The sequence below is a fragment of the Nilaparvata lugens genome, chromosome 4 (assembly GCF_014356525.2).
Source record: "Nilaparvata lugens isolate BPH chromosome 4, ASM1435652v1, whole genome shotgun sequence".
In the NCBI taxonomy this organism is placed as follows: Eukaryota; Metazoa; Arthropoda; class Insecta; order Hemiptera; family Delphacidae; genus Nilaparvata; species Nilaparvata lugens.
The window spans coordinates 56,390,126-56,417,638 of record NC_052507.1 but is presented as its reverse complement, the minus strand read 5'-3'; the positions used below and the strand labels follow the sequence as shown (position 1 = coordinate 56,417,638).

General features: G+C 34.0%; 1 protein-coding gene across 4 annotated transcripts in view; it reads right to left on the bottom strand.

Moving 5' to 3' along the window:
* Positions 1-27,513, bottom strand: part of LOC111048706 (zwei Ig domain protein zig-8) — a 439,994-nt gene that overhangs the window by 357,610 nt on the left and 54,871 nt on the right. The window contains exon 7 of one of the 4 annotated variants that reach the window (XM_039425939.1): positions 14,301-14,352. The exons of the other annotated variants lie outside the window; for them this stretch is intronic. Coding sequence (XP_039281873.1) covers positions 14,301-14,352 — 52 coding nt within the window. The remainder of the gene's footprint in view (positions 1-14,300; positions 14,353-27,513) is intronic. 4 annotated transcript variants of the gene reach the window in all.

Here is a 27,513-nt window from a genome sequence, read left to right as displayed (position 1 = left end):
ATTCTATTTGTTTGATAAAGAATATTGATGTAAAATACTCATAAAATTCAAAAATTGGATGGTTCTTACTCATAAAATTCATGAATAAACAGAGAGGTTCTTTGTTCTGGATTTATTCCATTCAATTATTGAAATACGTCTTGACCTTAATTCCATATTCCTGTCTGCTTGGAAGGATCTCACCTATCATTAACAGCTGTGGTGCCTCTTGAATTATTATTTTCAATGAAATTCCTCTCATTACTGCGAAGAATATGGTCTTCTTTGTTTAGCTTTTCTTTTGCGTATTCTCTTCTCCTTTTCGTTTCTTGCTCAGACTTTTATCACTATATTTTACTTCCGTTATATACTTCCTCACCAGCGCATCCACCTTCTTCTGATCCTCCTCCTTTCCATCCTGCTTCACGTCATTCCTCTCTGTCCCCATCCATCTATGTACTCCTCGATTATCTTTTATCTCCTCTTCGATTTTACACTCTTATTTTTCTCACTCTCTATCACTCACATAATGATTTCATTGCTTTAATCATGTCTCACTTATTTTTTCCTTCTCCCTTTCAATCCTTTTTCCCCCATTCTCTACCAATTTCCATTTCCATTATTACACTACAAATTTTCATCTTTCTGGTAATATTTTTTTCCAATTCAATTTGAAGAACCTTTCCCTTATATTTTTCCACTTATCATAATTTTCTATTGTCCATCATCTATAAGTCAAAGTAAAGGAAGTGATTCTTCTCTATTCTATTCATCTTTATTTTATTTCTGTCTTTCTCAACTTATTCCAATCTCGATATCTATCAATCCTAATCTTGATCATAGATTTTCCAGATTCTTCCTCCTTCATCCACATCCACTCTCTCACATTCCTTTACTCTCTCATTCTTCCTTCTGTTTCCATTTTCCCTCTTTCTCTGCACTTCCTCTTCCACTTTGACTTCACATTCTCTTTTCACTTCCTGTTCCTCTCACTTATCCATGTTCTTCCTCTACATTTTCACATTTAATCCACTCCTCCTCATCCCATCCTCTGTTTCCTCCTTTTTCACTTACTCTCTTCCAATCTGAATTCTTCTCAACCCCGCCCTCTCCAACTTACACCACCTTTCATTCGTTGACGACCTGAACGAAATTAGAGCAACAGAAATAATGGAATAAAGACCAACTTTTATGACGACATCAAGGTAGAACGATCGGAGGAAGGTGATGAGAGGAGGGACAGGTGGAGGAGTAGAAGGGAGGGAAGAAGAAGGAGAAGGAGTAGTAGTAGTGTAGTAGTGTGATGAGGAGAAGGAGAAAGATGATGAGGAGAAGAAGCGGGAGGTGGAGAACGTGGTGAAGAGGAAGGAGGAATTTCAAGTTGAAATAGGGGTTGGCTTTGAAATTTTCCAGTGCACGGTGAAAATGAATTCAAGAAGATATGGCTTGATAAGGTCGTCTATACGGATACGGGTTACGCCTCAGCTACCTCAGGGCTTTTTCCATTTATCTCACATTCGCATTGTGTTCTCCTCTTCTTCCTTCTGATCTTCCCATATTGTCCCTTATGTTCTCTCCATCTCCATGGATTACAATTTTCTTTGATTTCTCTCTTCTCATTCACACAATAGTTCTCCTCTTCTTCCAATATTCTTCCCTAATATTATGTTCTCCTAATCTTCATAAATTTTGATTTTCTTTGTTTCCCTTTTCCTCATTCACGCACCATCTTTTAGTCTAGTATCCTTTTCTTCCCTCTGTATTTTCTCATCATTCCCGTATTCCATTTTTTTTTTCATCCCACATCTACTCTTCATTTATTATCACCTCATATGTACTCTTTCATTTTCCTTTTCCAACAATCGTCAATTCGATTCGTCTTTTCACTTTCATTTCTGGTATCCCTGGGAATCTTCATCTTCAAACCCTTTCTCACCAATTCAATAAGACATTTTTGCCAATAATACATTCCATTCCATTCCAATTCTCCAATAACTTATTTGGCTTTCTCAAATCCTTGAATTTTTCTTATGCAAATCCTCATTTCCTATTCATATACCAAATCTCCCATCTCGATTTTGTTTTTCAACTTATCTTTTCTCCATTTCTCTCTCTTCTTCCTACTGCTATGAGTCCTCTTCATGATTTTATCCTCATATTCAAAGAAACAATCTTTTCTCTATGAACCACCTCATGCACAAACAAGTCTCTCCTCCATCTTCCAATACTTTGAAGGTTTCAAATTTTTGAATGTATACTTGCATCCACACCTCTTCATTATTACCGCAACTCTTCGAGTACCATTTTTTTATAGAATTGATTTCGAATAAGTGCATATTGTAACTTAAATAGATAATAAAGTTGAATATTTAGAGAAATCTATCTCTTTTCTTTCAGTTTCGCATCCTGTTCTTTTTTCTCCCTCTCTTCGTCTCTCACTTTTCTCACTCTCTCTCCGTCTCTTACTTCTCTCACTCTCTTCCAATTCTCTCTTTTCCAACACACACACAGACTGTTTCCACTATCAATGTTTACTCAAGATGCCCGCATTCTCACTACCAACATCTCTTGGAAACTCATATCGAATTCTTATTAAAGCTTTGAATTTATAATAATCGTTCACTCTACTGGAGCTCATTGCAAGCGTTCTCTCCAAGAAAAATGAGTGCAACGTTGAAGTGATAAGGTCTTTTGCAGGCGGCGGAATTCAAGTTACGGCTCTAATATTGCACTGGTAGCTTGCTAAAACATGCTGTTCCTAACAGTGTTGGACATTATAGAGGAATGTTAGCTTCTTGATTGCTGCTACATGAATATATTCGAGTAATCGCTTAGCTGAAGCAAGTGAGAATCACTTAAAACTGAATGTTCCCCTCATGGGACTAACAACAGTGCTTCGCTTTCAAACAACGATTATTATCGTTCAAAAATAGTCTCAGGATATAGATGATGAGGAATATATTCGAAACCATCGGAGTGAAAATGAAAAACCTTGACTGGAGATTGGATTCAAGGTAAAAATGGATTTAATATTAAAAGATTAGAAGTAAATGGAGAAGGATGGAGAGAGGCGATTTAAATAGCCTAGGTGGTGTATTTTAGAATGCAAGTACAAGGAAATTATCTTATTAGCTGTTCTTGGATCATCGCTATAATGGGTACAAATATCATGATTTATATCGTATCGTGTCATAAAACATATTGTGTATTTGACCAACATTAGATATAAGTTGTAACATTATTCGAAATTAAGCACGACATTTTCTTAGTTTTTCTATCTATTATGCAATAAAGGAGACAAATACATACTTTCAGTATAAACAATACACATTATTCTGATAGCCTATCACCATCTTTTCCCAACACTCTCTAACCTTCATTTTCCCTCTAAAAACAGCTGTCTCCATTCCACTCCTAAGTTCACATCCTAAACAATGCTACCAACATTCCTCTATCTCATTTTATACTGTCTAAACATATCTAGTTTACTATGATGAATTATGATTATTTTATTTATTTATTTATGATAATCAATGTAACACTACAAAGTATACATATTAGCATAGAATAGAATAGTCTTTGTTTTATGTAGTTTTCTCTTATTTTTCACGATAACGCATGCTTGCCTCCATATCCGAGGATATGGGCCATTGATAATTTGCTATGTTTCTGGATTCAGTAGGATTAGAACCAATTGTGCCAGAAATTTCATATGATTCCCAGTTTTACATTGTGACTAGCGTGTAATCTTTCATTTTGTTCTTTGTAGTACATCAGAGTAAAAACTAACATATTGCATGAGTAGGCTACCAGCCTACTTTTTATTCAGGTCCTGATTCCAAATTATGAAACCACAAGAATATTGATATCTCTACTGCACTAATTCCAATGAATGTCATTATTTCTTATAGTGACTTACAAAACTAATCTGACATTATATTTTCACATAATTGTATGATGTACAAACATAGGCTACATGAAATCTTGATAGATATGATCACTTTGATACGTTCACTCAGCTCACACAATCGTAATTCTGTAATCCTTCGTAAAAGCATTTCAGCCTCAGTAACATATCCCGAAACCTAAACGGAAATCCCCCATTGATTCATAGTGAGATTCACTTCACACTGTCAGCCTTGTGTGAATGGGAAGTATTGATGATATTAATTAGCATTTCTCATCGTTCGAAGAAAAACATACTATCATACCCAGTGTATAGAATCACTGGGTATGAATAGAATCATTTCTAGATTTGATTCTAAAGAATCATTCAAATGATTTCATAGAATAAAATAGGATCATTTATATACTTTGAAGGAGAAGTTTTTATAGAAACTTTTTCTATAGAATCATTATATTCTTACTTTACGAATCATATTTTACTAATCATTACTTTTTCTATAGAATCTTCTTTTAAAGAATCATTCATTCAAACACTCAGCATTGGTTGAATGGGGAGCGTTCATGATATTTCCTAGAAATGGTGACCATTTCAAGTGATTTCTACCACAACAGGATGATTCGAAAAACATTTGTCACACCTGAACTCAGTTTCGGAGCCTGGTACATGTACGGTACATCATCATTTCCATGAGATGAAGCGTTTTGCACTGTCAGCATTGTGCAATAGGAAGCATTGGTATTATTCATCAGGAAGTGCTGATGATTTGAAGTGAATCTCATACACATGTTGATATGGAGTTTTCATGGAAAACGAACTGAGCTATTCTTGATTTGAACCGTTACTGGTGGTGCTATGTCAAGGATAGTATAGAGTAGGATAGCTATATACAATCCTTGGTGCTATGTAGGCAATTATTCATGGGAATTGTGTGAAACTTATTTCTATTTTATCTTCTGAGTTTCAAGTACCTTCCGCACATAAATTAATAACGTGTTGAAATGTTTTTGATTTGCACTTTTCATGGTGTAATTTCTTATTAAGATGGTTTCCTCGTCATCAATGATTTCTTAGTGAAATATACGTCAGTACTACTAACAAATAGTATATTTATGCTTGCAATTCAACTAAATAATGCTGACAGTTTGAAGTGGGTCTCAGAAAATGTTTCCTTTCCGGCTCATTTCTAACGTAGTACCTAAGCGCACAAAGGTCACTGTGATTCTGTATTGAAGAGAAGGGTGGTAGATGAGTGAGGAAAAGTGTATTGCAGAGAGGTGAAAATTGAATAAGTGGATGTAACTAGAATCTGAAAAGTTTCCATAGGGTGATTGAGAAGAATAGGGGATGAGGATTGAAATGAGACAGAAATTCAGTTTGTGAGAGAATGCTGTGGGAAGTAGGATAAGAAAAAACAATTCAAGGATGGGCAAACAGAATGAGAAATTGAAAAATTATTGTGAGAGGTTCGAAGTTGAAATTGAAAGGAAATGCATAACACCTGTAGGAAGTAGGATAAGAAAAAAACAATTCAAGGATGGGCAAACAGAATGAGAAATTGGAAAATTATTGTGAGAGGTTGGGAGTTGAAATTGAAAGAAAATGCGCATGATAAAGAACGAGAAAAGCATAAGTGTATGATAAAAATAGAGTGGAAATTGATAATAGTCTACGTATTATAAATATACAATCGAATAGAATACCTATATAATGGATAGAATGCAATTGAATTCATCAGAAATATATTGTAGAGAATCTTTTATTTGATAAGGAACTCTAATCAAATAAAATTTGAAATCAAAATTCACAGAACTGTTATATCATTAAAATGCTCATTGCACGATAAAGATTCTTCCACTTCCACACACTACTTGCATAAAATTTTTCATCTTTTCTTATTTGCATACCTTCTCCATCGTATTCGTATTTGTATCGATCATGTATTCCGTACTGCTGTGGAATACTTACAGTCATTGCTAGACAAATTTCATTTCATTTCTTGCTAGACAGATTTCCGTAAATAGAATTCCTTCCGAATCACTTCACATTGAAGCAGAAACAATTGCGAGAGAAATCAGTGAGCAACAAGATTCCTATCAGAGATGAAACTGACCAGAAAACTCTCTTGTGGCAGCGAAATCGGTTACATTGAGACTTACTTCCAACTGTAAGCATTTCCTTTATGAGATTGCATTGATGCTTCCCATTCAGCCAATACAAGCAGTATGAAGTGTATATAGCAGGATCTGTCAGAATTCAGTGGAAATACATTGAAAATAGAAAATAATAATCAGCGGTCACGCTATCTATCTGTACTTTTACAATCAATCTCCTCGCATTTTCTCAAGTCCATGTTTTCTCTATTTAGTTCATCCCACTTCCTTTCACAATTCAACCTTATCTCTTCGCCCCTTTGCCTGTCACCCAGCTATTTTTATTCGATTTCCCTCAATCAAGGTATAAATTAAAAACTCAAGAATTTTCAATTAGTAGAAATTTGAGTGAAATATTTTTGTTTAGTTTTTGAAAATCGAAATTTTAAATTTAAAATTAGTCATTTGCTGTGAAGTGGATATTGGACTACCGAGTGAAAAGTGGAATCATAACCTCATTCTATTTTTAAAAATTTTGGAGAAATACAGTTTTGGGCTATGCCTGTAGTCTTCTCTTGATCACATCAATATATATTCTAATAATGATTCATGATAGTCAATTATTTTTAATGAAAATTGTATTTGTTTTGTAGTTGTGTTATTCATACTGGATGAACAATATGAATACTTGATGAATACTAGTACTGGATGAATACTAATACTCGATGAATATTTGAAGCTATCACAACTTCAATTTTTCTCGAAATAGCAAGATACTAGTTTTGGTTGTTACATCTACAGCATTTCCTTACTCTGATTACTAGGATAACTGGAACTTACTCGAATTACAGTTTGAATGACCAGATACATTATAGCCAATGAAATACCATTTAGTATTTTTTTTCGTAGGTTCAATTACTCTCAGAGAAAACTTTGAGATTCGGTACTATTTTTCTATTATTTCATGTTGGTGATTTTCATTGCTTTCCTGTTCTAAACATTGTTTCCTTTTGACACTCATTCATTTTGATTTTGCACTGATGAATTGATTGATGACTGGTGTATGAGCCTAAATTGACGTGACGTTCGAATAGAACCGCTAATTGTGGGAGTGGCTAGTCTTGGCTAAAAGCAAAGGTTCACATTGATTATCCATCTACCAACCGTGACGCTTGCTCATTTTGATCCATATAATTATATTTTGATTCATATTTTATTTCTCAAAAATTGAAAATGATGTAACTAGCTAGACCGGTTTCCTAATATTGGAAAATTCGGGGTGTGATAGTTTCAAGTATTTTTCATAAAAATATCTAATGAATACAAGGGATGGCAGCGATATTACCAAGAATAATTTGAAAGTCTCAAGCTAGTTACACACACATCGATTTTTGTACTTACGATTTTTTGCCGTCCTTATAAATTCCAATGGATTGAACAGATGATGTTTGTCAAGTTCCGTTTAATCTGATAATTTAAAGACGATCTAATTTATAAGGACGGTAATAAATCGTACGTCCAGAAACCGATGTGTGTTGTAACTGGCTGTATGTTACGAAAACCGTTAGTAGTAGCAGTGACTGGTGCAGCGAATCATCAGTGATTCTGTGGAATAGATTAGAATAAGAAGGATGATTCGAGTTAACACAATACATTATCATACAAACACATATTTACGGCTTGATTAGACAATGTTAGCCGGTACTGTATAGTTTTGTCTAGTGGTTCTGTACAACAAGACTCTCAATCTTTATTTTCCAAGGAAAAGACCCCTGAAATATGATGTATTTCATGTTTTTATTAGATTATAATAGCTAGTATTATGTGGTAAGATTATTTTCCACTAGTGTTCTCATAACATACCATTGATAAATCTCTTTTTCTATTTTTGTGAATTATCATATTTCAAGATGAGAAATTGAAATTGTGACATGGTATTTTTTATATATACCAGAGTAGCTGTTAATATCCCTTGCCCGCAAATAAATTCGCAAAAAGTTAAGGCCGTCCGGCTCGAAAATATACTGGGGTCTGACCACAGCTCTAGCTCAGTAGTAGATGCATGAATACTCTCGATGTTATGAACCACCATGGGTTTCAATAACTGAAGATTAACAATTCTTACCGCTGCTCTCCTGAAGATATTGAAGATTAGCAATAAGAAAATCAAAAAGATAGTTAGTGACTGATTATCAGTAACCATATATTCAATCGAGAATAATGAAAATCAACTATTATTTTTCTAATTGATCCTTAAAACGTTCGTCATGAATATGGGTATGCACTAGTTTATCGTTTCGAAATTCCTTGAGACTTACAACGCCAGTTCTTGAAGTTCTCTGGATCCTTATATGATGTATTGTAGACTTATTATTATGAATATCGGTAAGATTTTGCTGGCTGAATAATATTACTATCATCAAAGTATGATAAGTAATAAGTGCTCTGAATAAGATCAATATTGATTAATTCACTAATAATATATGCTGCAGAAAAAAATGCTTGGTATCAAGACAGCTCAAACTGTATATCACGAGATGAATTAGGAAAATAATAAAAAATCTAGAATCTTGTATGCTGACATAAAACACAAATATATTCCCATAAAATAATACAGATATAAAAATTTCCTTATAAAAATATAATTTTTCAATAATTGAATTCTGTAATATCTCAATAATCCTTTTTAGTCAGTGCCTGTCGTGCATGGAATACACTTCCTGTTTCTATCAGGTCTATCGAGAGCCGAGCGAGCTTCAACCTGACTTTAAAAAAACATATTTTGGAGCAAATGACTGAAACTGTCCGGCCCTAGAACGATCACATGACAACCATCCCTCACCCATTCCACCAATATAAACCTTTAAACCATGTTATAGAACGAATTGTATATATATATATTATATAAACTCATGTTATTCAATTATCCACTGCATACTGCTGTATATTACTGAAATTTGATAACCCTGATCTACTTTCAGCCTACTTCATTTTATTAATCAATTATTTGATCTTATCTACCTATATAATTATTTTACTTTATCAATTTTCTGTTTTTTTTTCTCTTCAATATTCATATTGATTAAAACTTTCACAATATTTCCATTAATAAATAAATCCTTAGTTTAAATAACGAAATTAACGTTTTGGTAGAGAGTTAGTGGGGAGGATATTTTTATTATTCTTCCCAAAGAATGGACATTGATATGTCCAAAGCTCCGCCAATTTATGTAGATGCATAACAATATGATTATTATCTATAGTTATTATATTACAAATTGCTTTTTCATATCATATACAGTTCTATAGTCATTTTCCTAGTCTATATTATGTAAATTCATCTATAATTTTGCTGTATTGTAAGCTATTGTATATAAGTGTATAAGCCAGTATATATTGTAATCTACATAAATAAAGTACTCAATCAATCAATCAATCAATAATTATCACAGGAGTTGTTAGCTTCCAACATTGTGAGCTGTAAAAATATATATTTATTTATTAATACTGATATGTGAAACTTCAGGTCGAATCAGAATTTAACAAATTGGAACCTGTTCAGTTTATAGATTCGATATGCTGCCATATAGGTCGAGATCACAAGCCAGAGAGAAATAGTTCTCAGAAAAATTCTCATCTCTTCCTCTAACAATTTGTAAGCCTTCCTTTGATTGGCTTTCTAGTCTTTGTAGAACGTGATGTAATTGGTTACTTGAGATTCAGGGTTTTTCCAACTTTTGTTATATAAAAAATAAATAAGATTATACATAAATAACTTATATAATAGCCTTTGAGCATTCCAAATAAATAAATCGCAATATATGATACTGTAGCACAAAGTACATTTTACTTTTTATATGAGCTTTGTATACTCTTGATTTTTCATACTCTTTTAGATTTCAATAAATATTCGAATAACATAATAATCGTTGTTTTTCCATTACATAAACCTCCTTTAACATATAATATTTACAATTATCTGAGTGGAATACAATTTTATTCAATCAAATAAAGTGTTCAATCAGCTGATTTGTTCTTATAATAACTCAATAAATTGTCGACTGAACTAAGATCGAGTGACGTATTAAATCAAAACAAAAGATTCTAAACTCGAATTGTACAAGCAATCTTTTTTTATAATCTGCCAATAATAAACTAAGTCTCTTTATAATTTTATTTCTGCCAAAGAATTCTCATTACTGCATAATTATAATTTTGCATGGTTCTCTTATCGCTCTATGGATAATATGACTACTCCTTATCATAAATAAGATTCGATTTTGTTAGAGTGTTACCTTGACTAGGCTATCTGTTCTTTCAGTTTCAAAATTCTATTAAAGATTAGTTGGTTTTTTCAAAATTATTTTATGGTGTCAAAACACATCGTCAAAAAATGTATGGCATTTACGGAATCCAAGTTAAAACTTTCTATTCAGGCTTAGTACTAACAAATGACTGACAAGCTCAAAACAGAAGAAAACTGTGATTAATATGGTAAATGGATGAACTAATTAGAAATTGGATTCCCTATCAGTTCTTCAATCTTCTCCAAGCTATCTCGAAAACAAATTCCGTACTATACCGAGATTAACTTCAAATTGTCTTTGGTTTTCCTTCTATATAATAGGCCACCTTGAACAATTTAACCAGTACTTTGAACGATTACTTGTTATGCTTCTCATCCATCCGATACTTATATCTACTTTGAACTGTCAACGTTTCTTACAAATAACATTAATGCTTCACATTCAACCAATGCTGACAGTATGAGGTTAATCTTGTCTCTTCAACATGCAACCGGTGATTTACCTTGTAAAATTTCGAATTGTTGACACAAGTAGGTAAACAGTGCTCATTTATTACTGTCGGTGGCAGAGTGTTGAAAGGGAAAGTCCCTGAGGGCCTGAAGGGAGTAGGGTCCCTTGTCACAAAGGGCGTGGTTTTAGTCCCTTGTCCGCGGTCACAATCACCATGTGTGCGGCTGCTGGACAGGGATTAAGGGAAGGAAAGGAAAGGGAGAGTTGTGCGGTAAGGCATAGATGTGGCATGGAAACATGCAGAAGGTATATGGGAAGGCATGTTTAACGCATTGAAATTGCATGGAACATTGAAAAGTGGATAGAAATTGATGGTGTGGCATGGAAGTTGCATTGAAATATTCAAGAGTGAATAGAATGCATTGAGACTTGAAAGACATGGAATGATTAGTATTATAAATGGAATATAATGGGTAGATGTATTCAAGTACCTGAACATACAAGAGAAATCATCCAGATACTGCCTCTGTGGTATCGGAATGAGTGTTACAATAAAGTGGTTCAGGGAATAAATGGTGTAAAAGTGGAAAATATGGTAGAAAATCCTAGGTAGGAAATGGTATTACAGTGTTGTAGAACTCCGATTATTCATCCCCCACGGGATAAAAGGCATGACTGGAACACTAAAAGAGTTGGATTATCTTATGAACTAGTATATTCACATGAAAACATACATTGAGAATAATTGAGAAGCTGGAGAAGAGAAGAACCAATACAGAGAGGAGAAGGAGGCTCAAAGGGAAGAGGATAAAACACATGAGAAGGGAAAGATGACAAAAGAGAGGAAAAAGGAGGAGAATAAGTTGAGGAACACATGGAAAAAGGAGTTGGAGATGGCAGAAGAATTGAACGAAGAAGGGAGTATAATGAAAATAATGTAGAGATGGATTAGTAGGAGGAATTTTAGGATAAAAATGGAGGAGCCACAAAAACACGTCTAACAACGGGGAAATAAGGAATGGGTGAATAGAGGAAACAAAAGAATAGAATGAAAATAATAAGGGAAGAAAATTGGATAGACCAAGGAACAGAGATGAAAGGGCATGAAAATTCATCATTATGACATTAGAAGAGGAATGAATGGCACAAACTCTAGGCAATGTACGATGAGGCATGAAAAATGCATTGAAGAGTGAAAATGTTGATATCAAAGTATTGATGAAACAAAAGCGCATGTAGATTAAAGGTGGGGCATTGAATGGAATGAAGAAGCATGAAAATAGAATAGAAGAGTCATGAAAGAGGAACGGAAGAGGAAAGAAAAAGGCATAGTTGAGGCTCGAAATACGCTTGAAGAGATGCCTCCAGATAGAAACTGTCGGGTGCTACGGTTTGTAAATTGTTGCCTCCTCCTTCATTCACTCCACTTGCAATGAACAAGATTGTTTTAATTCAACAAGAGTAATTGGATTGTGCATTAATCAACTGCACCGTGTCCTATGTCACTTAGATACTGTACCATGACGAGATTCACACCAAACTTTCAGTATTGGTAGAATGGGTAGCCTTGGTTCAAGGAATGTTGACTATAAAAAAAAATAATGAAAGAGTTTCCTATGATTATTTCATCGAAATTCACTTGCTTTGTTGAAGTGGGTTGATGCTGAGGTGAAAATCCATATCGAGAAGGAAATTATATTTGAAACGAGAATGAAAATGTTACTACGGAATTGAGAATTGCCTTTCTGTGTAGAAATGAATATTTATATCATGAAAGCAAATTAGAAATAATATAATCACCTTTGAACGATTGAATTACGACAATGCGGTCAAATATATATAAATAAAAGTGTTAAATCTCACTCGCATTTCTCATCATTTCGTTTTTGTATTTAGCGCGCGTGTCTCAGCTGTTGGTTCAATGCTTGACATCAGCTGCCTACTAGATTCTGTTTTCTCTGTTGGCAGAGAATAGCATGTCTCTCGAGTGTTAATTGAGCGTTTTATATTTCTAATTATTTTGAATATGTTCATTTCTCATTCCCTTCTTTTGCATAGTTACTGCAAGGAGATTCTAGTCTTTGATTTCTTCATCTCTTTTGGTATTTTTGTCGTTAGCGGTGCATGTTGGCATTTGTTTTTGCCGTGATCCCTATTTTACGTTCGCTCAGCCCCAACTTCCTACGGCTTGTTGAAAATGGCTTCAGTCTCTACGCCTTGCTTGGGTCTTCTGAGAAATGTATATTTTTCATCCATCTTCCAAGTTTTTAACACTCCAGAATTATAAAAATTCCTCTCATGTTTTTTGATCATTCAAAACATCATCCTCAATTTTAAAGTGTTTCCTGCTCAGTTAGTTTGCATTTGCTTCAAGTTGCAACGATCTCATGGCGATCTCTTATCGACAAAGAAAATTCTCAACGTATTCGAAGTTTTCATTTTCTCCTTCTTCTCGGGGATTGTACTGGATCCACTTCTTGCCTTATTCACAATTGATAAGGGGATCTCTACTCATCAACTTCATCATCTCGGGATTGTACAAAATCCATTTCCTGCCTTATTCACGATGGATAATCATCATCCTTCATCTTGTGGTGTCTAATTCCAATCTTTTCCTTACGCGGTAAGGAAGGGTCCTTCTGCTTACCCATATTCATGGGAATATTCTGCTGTTCGAGGTCTCCTGTCCAAGTCGCACGCCGAACGTCTGCCATCGCCAACTTCACTTCTGAGAAGCAATGAGCTGTATCCACTGTTCCAGTTACTGGGAAATACCATTCAGGTCAAGTTTTTAATCCTTTTTTTATTCACGTATCTAAGTCTTTATTAATAAGGAATCGATCATTCCCATTTTTAATTACTAGTTCAACCTCAACTATCTATGTTAGGCTATGTTCCTTCAGTTTGAGATCTAAGTCCCAACTTGTCAAGTACCTATAAGTCTATATCGACTATTGAATGAGTTTTCTATTTCCCGGCTTTGTCAAATCAATATCATTTATTATATTATCTAGTCTATGATAAATGACTAAACACAAACAAATGTATTTTTTTAACTTTTGTTTGACCTATATTAGTGCACCGGTATTTATTATATGAATTTTTCCTGTCCATCTATTATAATAATTTACTTTTCAATTATTATTTTCTCTATCTTCCTTCATTTATACAGTCCACTAGTTTTGGGCAGAAAATTCAATAAAAAGCTTTTAAAGCGATTAAAGTGCTCCACAAATGTGAGTAGCAGCTAATAGCTTTCATGCATAATTATTTGACTGCCATGTAGTAATTTTATTTTCAAAAGTGACTATTAACAAGCATTCCGTAATGCGAACAAACATTGAAGTAATAAAAGAACTTTGAGCTTATAATGAATAATAATAAGATAATTATTATTCGCTTTCCAATGGTGTGGTCACAGTGATGTTGTGACTACATCAATATTCAATATTCAATAAAACTATCTAATATAATTATGGTCACAAACATAGAACCATCTTCGTGAAACTATTTCTGTTCAAGACAAGATCATGATATAACATTACATTCTTCGATTAGCCTACTTACTCAGCAATCAATTGAGTGCAGTCTTTCATGATAGAAATCCTCCCGTACATACCTGGAAATGGAGATTAATATTAGGAACATAATTTCCTGATTGAATAATATGGTTTAGAATATTATGGTTTAAAATATATCATGGTTTCCATAGCAGAATACTATGTAGTGCATTTTTTTTTAATATGTAGCCTACAGTATGAGATCGATTTTTCAAATTATAGCCAATCATACAATAATCCTTTCATGTCATGCATTGTTCCGCCACCAAATCAGCACGACATGATGATCATAAAAATGTATTCAGATTGTAGACTATTCGAAGGTGTTATTTTGTTGGATGAAGCTCGGGTTATTATGATCGATTTGAAAATGAATATTGCATGTGAGTTCCCTAGAATCATCTTAAGTCACTGAAGAAGCAACTTGCAAGTGCTGAGAATACTGAAAAAACTTCCGATTCTTTGGAAAGTCGTACAGCATTACAGCTCACTCGACGTTGAGTCGAGAGAGAACCAGAGACGATAAAGATTAAAAAGAGAAGAAGGAGATTAATAAAAAAGAGTAGATGGTGAGAGATGATGAGAGAGGAGGGAAAAAGAGAATTATTATCAACAGTGCGGCTTGTAAGCGGAAACGAGCGTATCTTTGAAACTTGTAAGAGATTATCCTGCTTGTGTGCTATGTTACCTTTGAAACTTTGATCTGCGATGAATTTTTTTTTGTTAAATCAATGTTGTACACGTGACAGAAAAATCGCTATAAATGAGTCGTGATAATCATTCGATTACAGATAATGTCATAATAGTATGTTTCACACTGAATATCGCAAATATTGACAAATATTTTGAATTGACAATTCGCAATTACTTCTAATATTCACTGTGGAATTCGAGTCACAATTATATTTCAGTTTCAGTTAATTGGTCGCAGTGTGGTAAGATTAATTAGTTTGGAAAGAACAAATATCCTGGTACGACGTATGACTTCAGTCATAGTATTGACATTTATGACTTCACATTTCATGACTTTTCTATCTAATTTCAGAATTTTTCATTCATCAGTGGAAAATGAATCATTATGAATATATTGGAAGAGGACAGACTAACCCATTGATATTCCTTACTCTAATTTAGATTATGAGTTCGAAATAAGGTGAAGTCATTTTTTACTTTCCACTCCACTTCACAATTTACTGTCCAAAAATATTTTCACTTGAAATTTAGAATCTGAAAGGATTATATAAACGATGAAAATGAAATAACACAACAAAACCATGATTATAGAAATCCACTTTCTTGTTGAGGGCTATTCGTATTTATGTGAATTCAAAATAACTCTATTTCAACTTTATTCTATTCCTCATGAAATTTTTTTGACTTATGATACTCGAAAATTAACATTATAAGTCGAAATATGTCGTTGGGAAGAAAACGAGCTTGAAAAAAAAATTGTTTGATTTTCTTAAATATTTACATTGATTCGAGATCTAATATATCAGAGTTAAGACTTCAGTCACAGTATTGAACATGGAAATTGAATCTAGATATTGAACAAAGATTTCCTATGCATAATGTTCAATCACACAGATCTGGAGATTTAAGGATGAAAGATCCTTGGCTATATTGATAGTGAGTGTTTCCTGTTCACCTTACATATGCGTGGATAGTTTGAACAACGATCTTCATGAATGGATAATGTTGAAATAACAGGTGGATTTTCAAATCATCGAAGCACATTATACTAACCACATTACTCTCTACGATGACAACAGAGCTGTCGCTTCATCGAATCTGAATCTGAAATAGAATATTTAGCTGATATCTTGCCACTTTTTTTAATCAAATTATTGGACTCTGCTCAATTCTATGAGTAGATTTGTAACATATTATAATTATAATATTCATCTTTATATTTAGACCTAGAATTTCGGCATCTCATTCACCTCTATACTTTTCAATGAAACCCTTGCCCTATCATATAAATAACATAAATTATGTTTTAAATTTTCACTCTCATTACCCTTCGGTTCGTATTATTTGAAATTCACAGAATAATTATTTGGTTCACGTCTCAATGAAATGATGGAAGAAAGGAGTGAGAAATCTGAAGTGGAATGGGAAAATCAATAAATTTAGTAAGGGGAAAGCATGAGAATAATAATATTCTCGCCTGATATTCTAATAATTCTAAACTTATTATTATAGACATAGTTAGCATTGTTGAATAGAGTAGCATACCAATGTTATCTATAATGACTGCTAACAAGCAAGTGGATGGCATCATATAGTTGAAGAGGAGAATTTGAATCAGCAGAATGAATAGGGTACATGGGGGATGAGAACAGAACAAGACGAAGTGACATGGTCCTGCTAATTGCATACTATTCGATCCCTCTCATTCCAGTCAGTAATATGGGTTGAAACTAGACAAGTGACCTCATTCTCTTTCTATTGTAGGTGGTGGTTGATGGAAGCCAATCCTACTTACAAATCACTATTGCTTTAGTCGTAGTGCTTGCGCTGTGTAACTATCTGTGGGAATCGCTTAAAAGCAGATGAGGAGATAGGTTGGATGAGATTGTGGATGAAGTGAAGGGATTGGATGAGTGATGTAGGGGTGGGGGAGAAGTGAAAGAAGAGGAGATGAACGATAGGATGAGGAAGAAGAGGAGGAGACTGATGGAAATATTATCTGGAGATATTTTCGGATATTCTTTTATAACTTAAATCACTAACTACATTTTTTTAATCATTTGTGCATGTTTCAGGAAAGAATATGATGATCACCTCGACACATATCATTATAGTGGGATATCATTAGTATTTATGTATTTAAGTATACATACACTAATCATGTAGGACTTAACAGGAACCACTTCACAGTTACAGGTAGATCACAAAGATCACAGGTAGATTACAGGTAGATTACTTACATTATTCTGGAAATTTTTGGTGGCTTAGCCAACCTTCCTCAACGAACTTCTAGTGAGTCAAATTCAAGTTTTCAATGTAATTTTATAAGTGTTTTTATTCTATCTGTGTCGTGTTTTTCCTGTAAGTTAGTATAATAATTATGTATATGTTTTGTCAATAAAGTCCTCTGGTTGTAATTCATTGGCAATCAGATAAATTATTAAATTGTTCATTGTGATATAATTTTCATTTTCTTATGATTTATTCGTTCATTCGTCCATTACATTAAAATCTAGCTATCTATTGATTCATTTATCTATCCAATTACAAATCTATTTTAATAGACCCTATCGATCTTTTCAATATCTTTCGTATTTTTTTATGTTCGTAATTGGAACTACTAGACTGCGTTGAACTAATTTATTTTCCTCCTTTATAAAGTGGAGTGAAACCTTATGGCCTCTTTCACACGATAGGAGACGTGCAACTTGAACACTGAACAGTGTTCTCGTTTTTTTGTCGAAGTACATTGAGTCAAATCGTGTCTTTCACATGGTGACTCCTATCCAGGAACCTCCTTTTGTCACGTCTTTTCCCCTCGAGGCAAGCAGAGGCAAGATCTAACAACTACGCCGCCGTTTCCACAAAGTATGACTCATCACTTTTTTCTCAAAGTCTAACTTCCTTAAAAATATAGATAGAAGATTTCTGATTTCGGATTTGGATTCAGCGACCCCAAATTCTTTAAAGCGTAAGTCCCGTTTTCGAAAATATCCGAAAACAAGGAAGTTATGGCTGTTTTTAATAAAGCTTTCTATTATCATATAATTATACGGTAAAAACGAACAGGTACTGTACTATACAGTACGTAAGTACTCTAGCTATTATAATACAACTTACACTGTATTCGTGTAGGAATTTGGTAGGTTATTTATCTTGATTTCTGGAAATACCCCAAAATAAGGGAGTAAGATAACTTTGAAAAACCAAAGTTTTCCTGCCGATTGAAGAAACATTAAAAATTAGTCTACAAGACATATTATGTCTTAGAATAAAAACGTGTAACAAATATCAGATCACTATTCAAGCTATCAAGCTTTTCATAAATTTCATAAGTTTGTGTCGACGGTATATGACATAAAAGGCAAATGCTTGCGCTTGGTCCATAGTTCTACGACTGAGGAATGAGGATTTAGGTCAGCAACTAAAATCGACAAGCCATGATTGTCAATCTTACTCATGATATAAAGCTTTGTACTATGATACATGGTTTTCATTCCGTATCATTCTTTAATAAAAATAAAACAAGATTCCGGTTTCAAAAGCATCAAAGTCGCCAGGCTGGTCTGAGCTATTCATGACTTTTTTTCAGTATGCATTATCAACTCAGCAGTTCTAATACACAGACATCACTACTTGGAATGCCATGACATTTTCCATTCTTTCAATTCCTATTATTACCATAGATCTATTCCGATCAGCACAATGTTTATACTGTATGTTCATAATAGATTTTTCTGATTGTAAAAAGAAATAGTCAATAATTGCTGGGAATTTAAAGTGATATTCAACGATTTGAACCTGATAAATTGGATTGTTGAATGACAATTGAAATTCAGTGAATTTTACTGTACAACATTCCTTTTCCTCCTATTGTATTGGGTGATGAGTGGAGTTGATTTATGATTTCATATTTGGATTCATCTTTTCATAGTTCAATATTTTTTTGGAAAACTAGAACTTTTAAAAATTAAAAATGTTTATGTATAAACTTCTCAGGTGTTCAAAAACTTCTTAAAACCTTTGCCTGTCCCTTTGTGAGGCAGGAGTATTATTATCTTAGTATGTACTATATAATCATATGATAATGGAAAGCTATATTAAAAACAGCTATAACTCCCTTGTTTTTGGGTATTTTTGAAAATGGGAATTACGCCTTAAAGAATTTGGGGTCGCTGAATCCAAATCCGAAATCAGAAATCTTCTATCTATATTTTTAAGGAAGTTAGACTTTGAGAAAAAGTGATGAGTCATAGGTTTGAGCAAACGGCGGCGTAGTTGTTAGATCTGTCGGCTTATTCGTAAGATCCCCATGTGAAAGTACAGGAGAGCTACAAAATATGAAATATGATCTTCCGTAATATGATATTCCAGGAGCGAGGTCTCTGCCGTGTGAAACTGGCCTATGGCTTTCTTTCAGTAATCTGAATTGATTATTGAACCAATTCGCTCATCACTCTTTCCAAAAAAAGACATACATGAATCGAGTTCTCTCACCAAGTCAATCAATGATATCATTCATCATTCTATTGTGAAAACAAGAGAGTTGCAAATGATAGCAGTATTAACAATAATGGGTGATTGCGTTTTATCTTTCCAGACACTGGAAGCTGTTATTTTAGTCAAGCTTGATTCAGCCACTGAATGATGACACTGTTACAAGCACTGAACTGCAATAGACCGAGTACAATATAGAGTGGAGATAGTCAGTTCGTTGACGTCAGCACTTTAGTTATTTTGACTCCAGAATAGGGGCACCAATCCATTCATTCATTAGCCTCACTCCTACCTCAACTATCACTATTTATTTATCTTTCCCACTCATTCGCTCTTTCTCACTCTCTTTAACACACATATTAATCTGAATCTCCTTCTCACTATCCATATCCTCGCTTCAATCCGTTAGTATACCTCTGCCAGACTACCGTATCTCTCACGTATCTCCTCAACTATTTACAACTCTCATTTCACTGTTCGCTTCCTGTGTTTCACTTTCCCATCATCCCTTATTATTCACACTCTTCTTTCCACCTCTTCTTTCATCTTTTGTTCACCCTCTCTCTTCCTTCTCTTTCGAAGGTCTTCTTCATATCACATCCCGCTTCTCTATTTTTCTAGATACTTGACCCCTAATTCACCACGTTCCCCCTACTTTTCCCTTCTCATAAAAATCTCTGTGATTATCTCTCCATTTCCTTTAAGCCTCTTCTTCATCCATGGTGTTCTCTCTCCCAATCCACAGCAATTGTCTGTATCATGTCTGTACACTTACTTTTCTTCACTACTCATCCTCACCTAAGGTATCTTTCGACCCATTAACTGTTATCCAAAGTATTACTCCCTATTCATCTCTCACTCTCTCTTTTTTACTCCTCATTTATATCACTTTCTCATCATCTTCTGAACTTGTTCCTCACCTTTTGTTTTCAACATCCCATATTCAGTATTCCGTACCTCGTTGATCTCACTTTCCAATTCTTCTACATTTTTCTCAATTTCATTCTCCATTCACAGTGTTCTCTTACCAACTCACTCCCAGACATCTTTTCCCCTTCTCATCCTTCTTATAGGGAACTATTTATAATATTTCCAATCACTAATATTATATCAAACATTCAATTCCCGAAACTATCTTATTATAATAAAAATACGCCACACTTCACCACCTATGTTACCGCGATTTTCCACCAGGGTAATATTTCTATCACATTATAACACCAAATATTTATAAATAACACCACAGATTCAAGACCGTTGAAATTGAAATTGAAAATATCTTTATTCTTCTTCTTGAAAAATATGTGAGCTCACTTACCCAATGTATTTGCACCCCACTCTAAATTTAATTGTATTACTACTACACCTGCTCTAGAACATGGGTTTCCCATAATTGAGTAGGTTAATTTCCGAAAAAATGCAATTAATTTATATTTGTAGTAAATTTCATATATTGTATTTTTTAATATTATGTACATTTTATTGATTAGATTGTTTATTTGTATATTAATGGGAATAAAATTTATTTGTATTGTATAAAGTACAAACAATATACAATATACATATACAAGACTTGAAGAAGGTTCCTCACATGGGCAAAGCCTGACGTTCTTATTTAGTCTATGATGACACAAACGCTCCATATTCACCTCATATTATCAATAGTGAATATTAGTCAGGTTCACTTGAAACTGTCATCATTTCTTATGAATTACATAAACGCTTCCCATTCAACCAAGGCTGATAACTGAGAATGAATCTCACTATACTCTCTTCGCCCATCCCTGCTCTATGATATGAGTCTATTGAGGCAATCCAGCTTTTGGACAACTTATCATTCACGAGGGGATTGAAAAGGAAGAAGCCAACAGATCTGCTTAAAAACTCCAGGAGTGCTTGGTAAAAAGGCATAAAAATCAATATAATTATTAATATTCTAGTTTAGTCATTATAAATGAGCTAATTCAAAAGAGAAGCTATTACAAGATTCTTCTTGAAGAACGATTTGAAGTATCAATGAAGGATTGGATTAATAAACTGATCGTTAGTCTTAGTAAAATTAACAGAAAGTCACTTCACTTAATGGGCTACTTTTGATCAAATTAATAAAAACAATATAAAAACTTGTAGTACCCTTTACTATTAAGAACTTTAAAATATAGCAACGGCTAGCTTCGACCATAGGTCATCTTCAAGTCGAAATTATTAAATATTTCAAAGTTTTTAATAAAGAGTACTGCAAGTTTTTATATTGTTTCTATTAAAAGTAAAATTTATATTCAATCAAATAAAAAAATTCGTATGATATGAGTATGTACCATTCAATAAAACAATCTGTATAAGTTTTCTGTTGTAGTACATAATCAGTACGTAGGCTATCCGTGAATGTCCAATGCATAATATGGTAATTTAATTAAACATCAAAGACACTCGGTTATATGTAACGATCTCCAGCTTCTACTTCTACCGATACTCGTAACGGTTGTTGGATGTTACTGTTACTGTTTCTACCACAGTAACAGCAATCACTGTTCATCCAATCAGTAGCCAATGTTAATTGCAATGCATTTCAAGCCTTCTTGAAATCTCAGCCAATACATTATCTAACCAGATTCACAATAGATTCCATGTATTGTCAGATAGTTCACCTCAGCACAAATTGCTGGATTGTCAATACGTAGAAGTGGAATACAGTGTGATTGGAACAGTTCAGTGGAAGCACATAGAATAGTGTAGTATGGTTTCTAACAGTGAGATACAAATATACTGTTGAATTGAAGATATAGGCCTACTTCTCTGCCAAATCAACAAAAAGTATTTCTAACTTAGAAGATCTCTAGTACCAGTTGAACAAGAGTAGAAATAGATAGGATATTCAAATTCAAATTCAAATTTTATTGGGATGAAAATAAACACATTGTACATATTCAATGATTCAAGGAAAGTGAACAATCTGGCTTACGCAGGTTCGAAATCAGATCATTCAATCTTTTGAAAGTTTAAAAAACTAACGCAACTGTGTCGTTCATCTAGAGAAATCAATAGTTGTGATGTACCAAGTGAGATTAGAATAATCCAACAGACTGAAAGCCTCAAAATCATCCTCGCAATACGATTGGTCACTGCTCACAAAGTCCCTCTTACAAACCACGCCTCCAGCCAATCAGAAGCAAGCAGTACAGAACGAGTTTGTCAAGCTAGTTCCCAAGATCGGCGATAGGTGGCATTGTGAACGGTCCCATAATTTATTATCCACTTGTGATTGTACTATGAAAGTATTAGTTACTGAACTCCGCTTTCCCTTGACTCGATATAGTTGAAGCATAGATAATGGGGAATCAAAAAAACTATTATACAGAGTGTTTCAGAAGTAGTGTCGAACATTTTAGGGTATTGTTCCTGGATGATAGGAGTCTACAAATTTCGTATTTCAAGTGTCCAAAACTCAGCGGTTATCCTTATAGCTGCCATTTTGTTTTTTTCACTTAAGAATTTTTATCTCAAGAACGAAATGATGTATTGATCTGAAATTTGGCATGAATATTCATGCTATAAAGACTCTAATTTAAAAAATGAAATGGAAAATTTTCTTTGTGAATTTTCAAAATTGCGGGCATTTTAAATTTTTGATTGCAAATTTCACGATATTACCACAAGCCAAGGAATTGTGGCTCTGTCTGTTTTCGCACTCATGAATTTTCCAATAAGTCTTCTTAACAATCGATTCGCTGGGGTTCTAAGAATCTCTATAAATCTGTTCTCTTGGAAGGAGTCTGAACTGGTTGTCAACTACATGCTTTTTGTTTATGCAGGTTTCAAGAATCCGTCTTTTAACTCTTCTTATAGTTTCTTTAATTCAATTTCCATCAATATTGAAAAGTGTTTCACTGCGATACATTGCTTGTGATCTTAGAACTACTTTGTAGTGTTTCAGTTTTGTATGGATGGAAAGATTTTTTCTCATATAAGTGTCCCTAGTTACATGCTGTCCCTTGAAAAGCTTTGAAATTCTGGCCTTCCATGAGGCCTTCTTACTAAGATTATATGTGATCGTCTCTCCTAGATATCTAAAACTGTCCACAAAATCAATAAAACTCCCGTTAATATTAATTGTATTTATACACAAAGTATCAGTTATCATGAATTTCGTTTTTTCGTAAGAAATCTTCAGTCCGACTTTCCCTTCTATCTCTTCCAAAGATGTTATTTGTTTCCGTGTGCTTCTGCTACTCCATTTGCAAGGAAAACTGAATCATCTGCAAAACTCAAGCAGTTAAGTTTGATGTTGTCTTTATGCTAGCCAATTTGTATGGTTTCAGGATTAATTTCTCTCCATTCCCTAATAATGAATTCTAGAGCACAGTTAAAGAGTATTGGAGAGAGTCCATCGCCCTGTCTCAAGCCGGTTTTTATCTCAAATGCCTCAGACAGTTCTCCTCTGAACTTTATTTTTGATTTTGTATCTATTAAAGATCATTCAATCATTTTGATCAACTTCGGGTTGAGACCCAAATGCCTTAAAATTTTCAGTAAAGATGGCCTATGGATGCTGTCATACGCTTTTTTGAAATCAATAAAAGAGAGTACTAGTTGTTTGCCTCGTTTCCTGTAATATTGCATGATCAATTTTAGCGTTAATATTTGGTCAGCGCAACTTCGCCACGGTCGGAAATCCTCCCTGGTTCTCTCCCAATTCTAGATCTAGCTGATCTTTAATTCTGTTGTAAATTATTCGCGACAGTATCTTTTATATTATGCAATTAGTTATCAGGATTGCTTCTGTCGCCTATTTTGTGCAGTGGGTGAATAATCGCTGTTGTCCAGTGTTCTTCCAATCTTTCAGTTTCCCAAATTTTGATTAAATGGTGATGCAATTCGTTTATTGTCTGAGCTGAGGCATTCTTCCAAATCTCTGCAATCAATGTGTCTTCACCACTGGCTTTGTAATTCTCAGTTCTGACATTGCTCTGATGAGTTCTTCCCGTGTAGGTGGATCTATTTGCGATTGCATTGATTCTATTGGAGTATTTGTATCAATTTCAAGAGTCGAGATCGGATCATCGCAGTTCAGAAGAGATCTGAAGGTAGTAGCACAGAATACAATATTATAGAAGTTTTCTCTGGTAGTAACAAGGATCTCTACATTTTCTCTGTCACTGTGTGCTAGTATTCCCGCAATTTTTTTTGGAAAAGGGTATTTGGTTCGAATTTAGATATTGACTGTTTGAAATTTAGGAAATAAAATGTATTATACACATGAATTTTACTATACAGTAAACCTACCAAGTCTGCTATGTGCGATAGCAGTTAAAAGACGTTCTTAATTGTTCTCTTTGTTCTCTCGGTATTCAGAACCGTAACTTTCAATCTAAGGCTACGTGTAATCAGGAGAGTAAATAAAATAATGGTGAGATGGTGAGGCCCATACTCAATGAAATTTCATTCAGCAACTTCTACGTGATAATATATCACCTACCACCTCTTCTAATAGTAATTATTCCAACTTCAGGCATGTTAATTCACTAAAATCTTCCAAGGCCATTATACGAGATCACATACTTGAAACAATAGAGCCTTCTCTAAATGTACTAGTTCAAACAATTTCCAGCTGCTTGTTTAATTACACAGATAGGCTCCATGTTAACCTTCACTTCATTCAATGGCAAGATTTTATCGGTCATACAAGTTAAAAGCAATTCTATTATTTGCTCAATGTGATTATATGTGTTGCTATTTTATCTTCTCTACATTCAAGAGCCGCCTCAAAATTTTAGTTCCATTTTACATTACTCGCTCTATTTACTTTGTGCTTATCTCACACGTTGTAACAAGATAGCTTTTCATATGGAATTTGCTTGTAACAAGGTGGCATATTCATTGAATATTTAAATACTATCTATACAATATTATCACATGCCTGGCTCGTTACTGATTTTCTGTTTTCTTATCACTTGGTATTTTTCCACTTCCTCATCTGTTCTTTATCTTATTCTCGTACTTGATACTTTTCAGGAATGCATATACTAGCTCTATATGGGCTGCTGATTCTCCTAGCTCATATTACATTTCTGAATATTTGGAGATAATACTGTATTAGTACATAGCTTTCCATGAGAATAGATACTGTTTAAATCAATTATTCCATGTACTCAAAGAAGAATAACTGACATATTTTTAATATCCTTTTACTACTATCATAGACTAAGTAAACAGAAGGGTTACGTTTTTGTGCTATCACTCATTGATATAGGCTACTAAGTGCCGGTTGCATAAAAACCGGTTAAATTTCAACCGTGATGAATTCCACGAGAACCAATCAGAGAAGACGTCTTTTCAATAAAGCCTTCTCTGATTGGTTCTCGTGAAATTAATCACGGTTAAAATTCAACCGCCTTTCTTGCAACCGGGCCTAAGACTATCAATCAAGCTCATTTGTTCCATAGAGACATTTTAAAAGTCAAATCATTGGTCTGCCTTCTCTGTAATCTGGGGCTCCGATGGAGATAAAACTTAAATTATAAAAGCATCAGACTCTTTTCAATCAGAGCATTTTCCATTTTGAGTGCACCTGACACTCTTCTATTGGGACATTATACATTTTTCCTGTTTCGCACGGTTTCCTGAATAAGGTTACTCTAAAAAACTTCCGGGCAACTCACAACTGAAACAAACGAGGAAAGGTCAAATCATCACCAGACAAAGTGAGCAGATCACGTTTCTCTCTCATTGTAATCAGAGCACATGGAAATGATGGTCGAGATCTAATTAGGAAGATATTCCTGCACATGAGCAAAAACGCGGGATTTTTTCTCGGAAAACATCCTGTAATAAATTATTCAAATTGGCTGAATCAGTAACGCTCCAATGCTGTTGAATAACTTGCATAATTCACCCGAAGCGTGCAGTCCTTTGCATAACGGGTGCGGAAAAAGAATAAATGTAGAGCTGGTTTTTTTTCAATGGAAGAAATAATGTGATAGTGAGATTACAGATATCCTTCTAATCTCTCCATTCTATCGTAGTTCAGTCTATGGATAATTGTAGCACGATTCAATTTTATTGTGGTGATTCTTACATATTGACCGGATTTTCATTTAATCCATTTTTGGATTTAACTCCAACTAAGAAAATCAGGTATATGTGGTTGGCAGCGAATATACCTCATAAGAGAGGCTTTTGTTATTCTAAGAATGTGAATTAAGCTATTGGGAGAATCAGAGAAATTATCTCCTCCCTTGCAGTCGGCTGACAAAATATAGGTTTCTAAAAGTTTTTTTTTATTCATAGAGTCAGCATCTGATTAGCATTGGTTTGCTCTCCTCGTCTGTCATTGTACAAAGAGAATATCCATAATATATTTCAAACCCACACTGCTATCCCTCACAACTGAAATTTGTTCCAGAATATTCTATTATTTTAGTTATGAAAATTCATTTTTCAACCGTAAAGAGATATTAGAGATGTATTATATATTTATGTTCTTGATGAGTATGATATATATTTGAGATAGAATTATAGGTCATCAATTACAAGACTCAATGATTAATTATATGACATCGGTTGAATACCGGGATGATTAATATTATTTGGATTGCAGCTATCTACCATGTAATGCGGTTAAGGTGAAAACGCGGCAACTTTGCCTCTTCATCATTTCTACTGACTTCCGAAAGAAGGTCTCACCGTAATTTCATTGTAAGCTTCTCTCAACTAGAATTCGAGACAACATAATCAATATTATACTCTTATCTACAGGAATTATTTGATCATATTTCTTTGTTCAATATTATTGTGAAACTCTCCAGTCTGTAGGTTGATATCGTTCATCATGGTATTTTACTGTTACTGGTAATTATTTCCAACGCTAGAACGTGTGACGATTCTTTATAGTGGCTACTTAGAAAACTAGTTTCTTCTAATCATATTATGAGAGATTAAGGCAGGAGCAGCAAACTATCTCTTAATGAAAATAATTATCAACGTTATCGTTACTGATAACGATATTCGATTGAATCAGTCTCTTCCAGTCA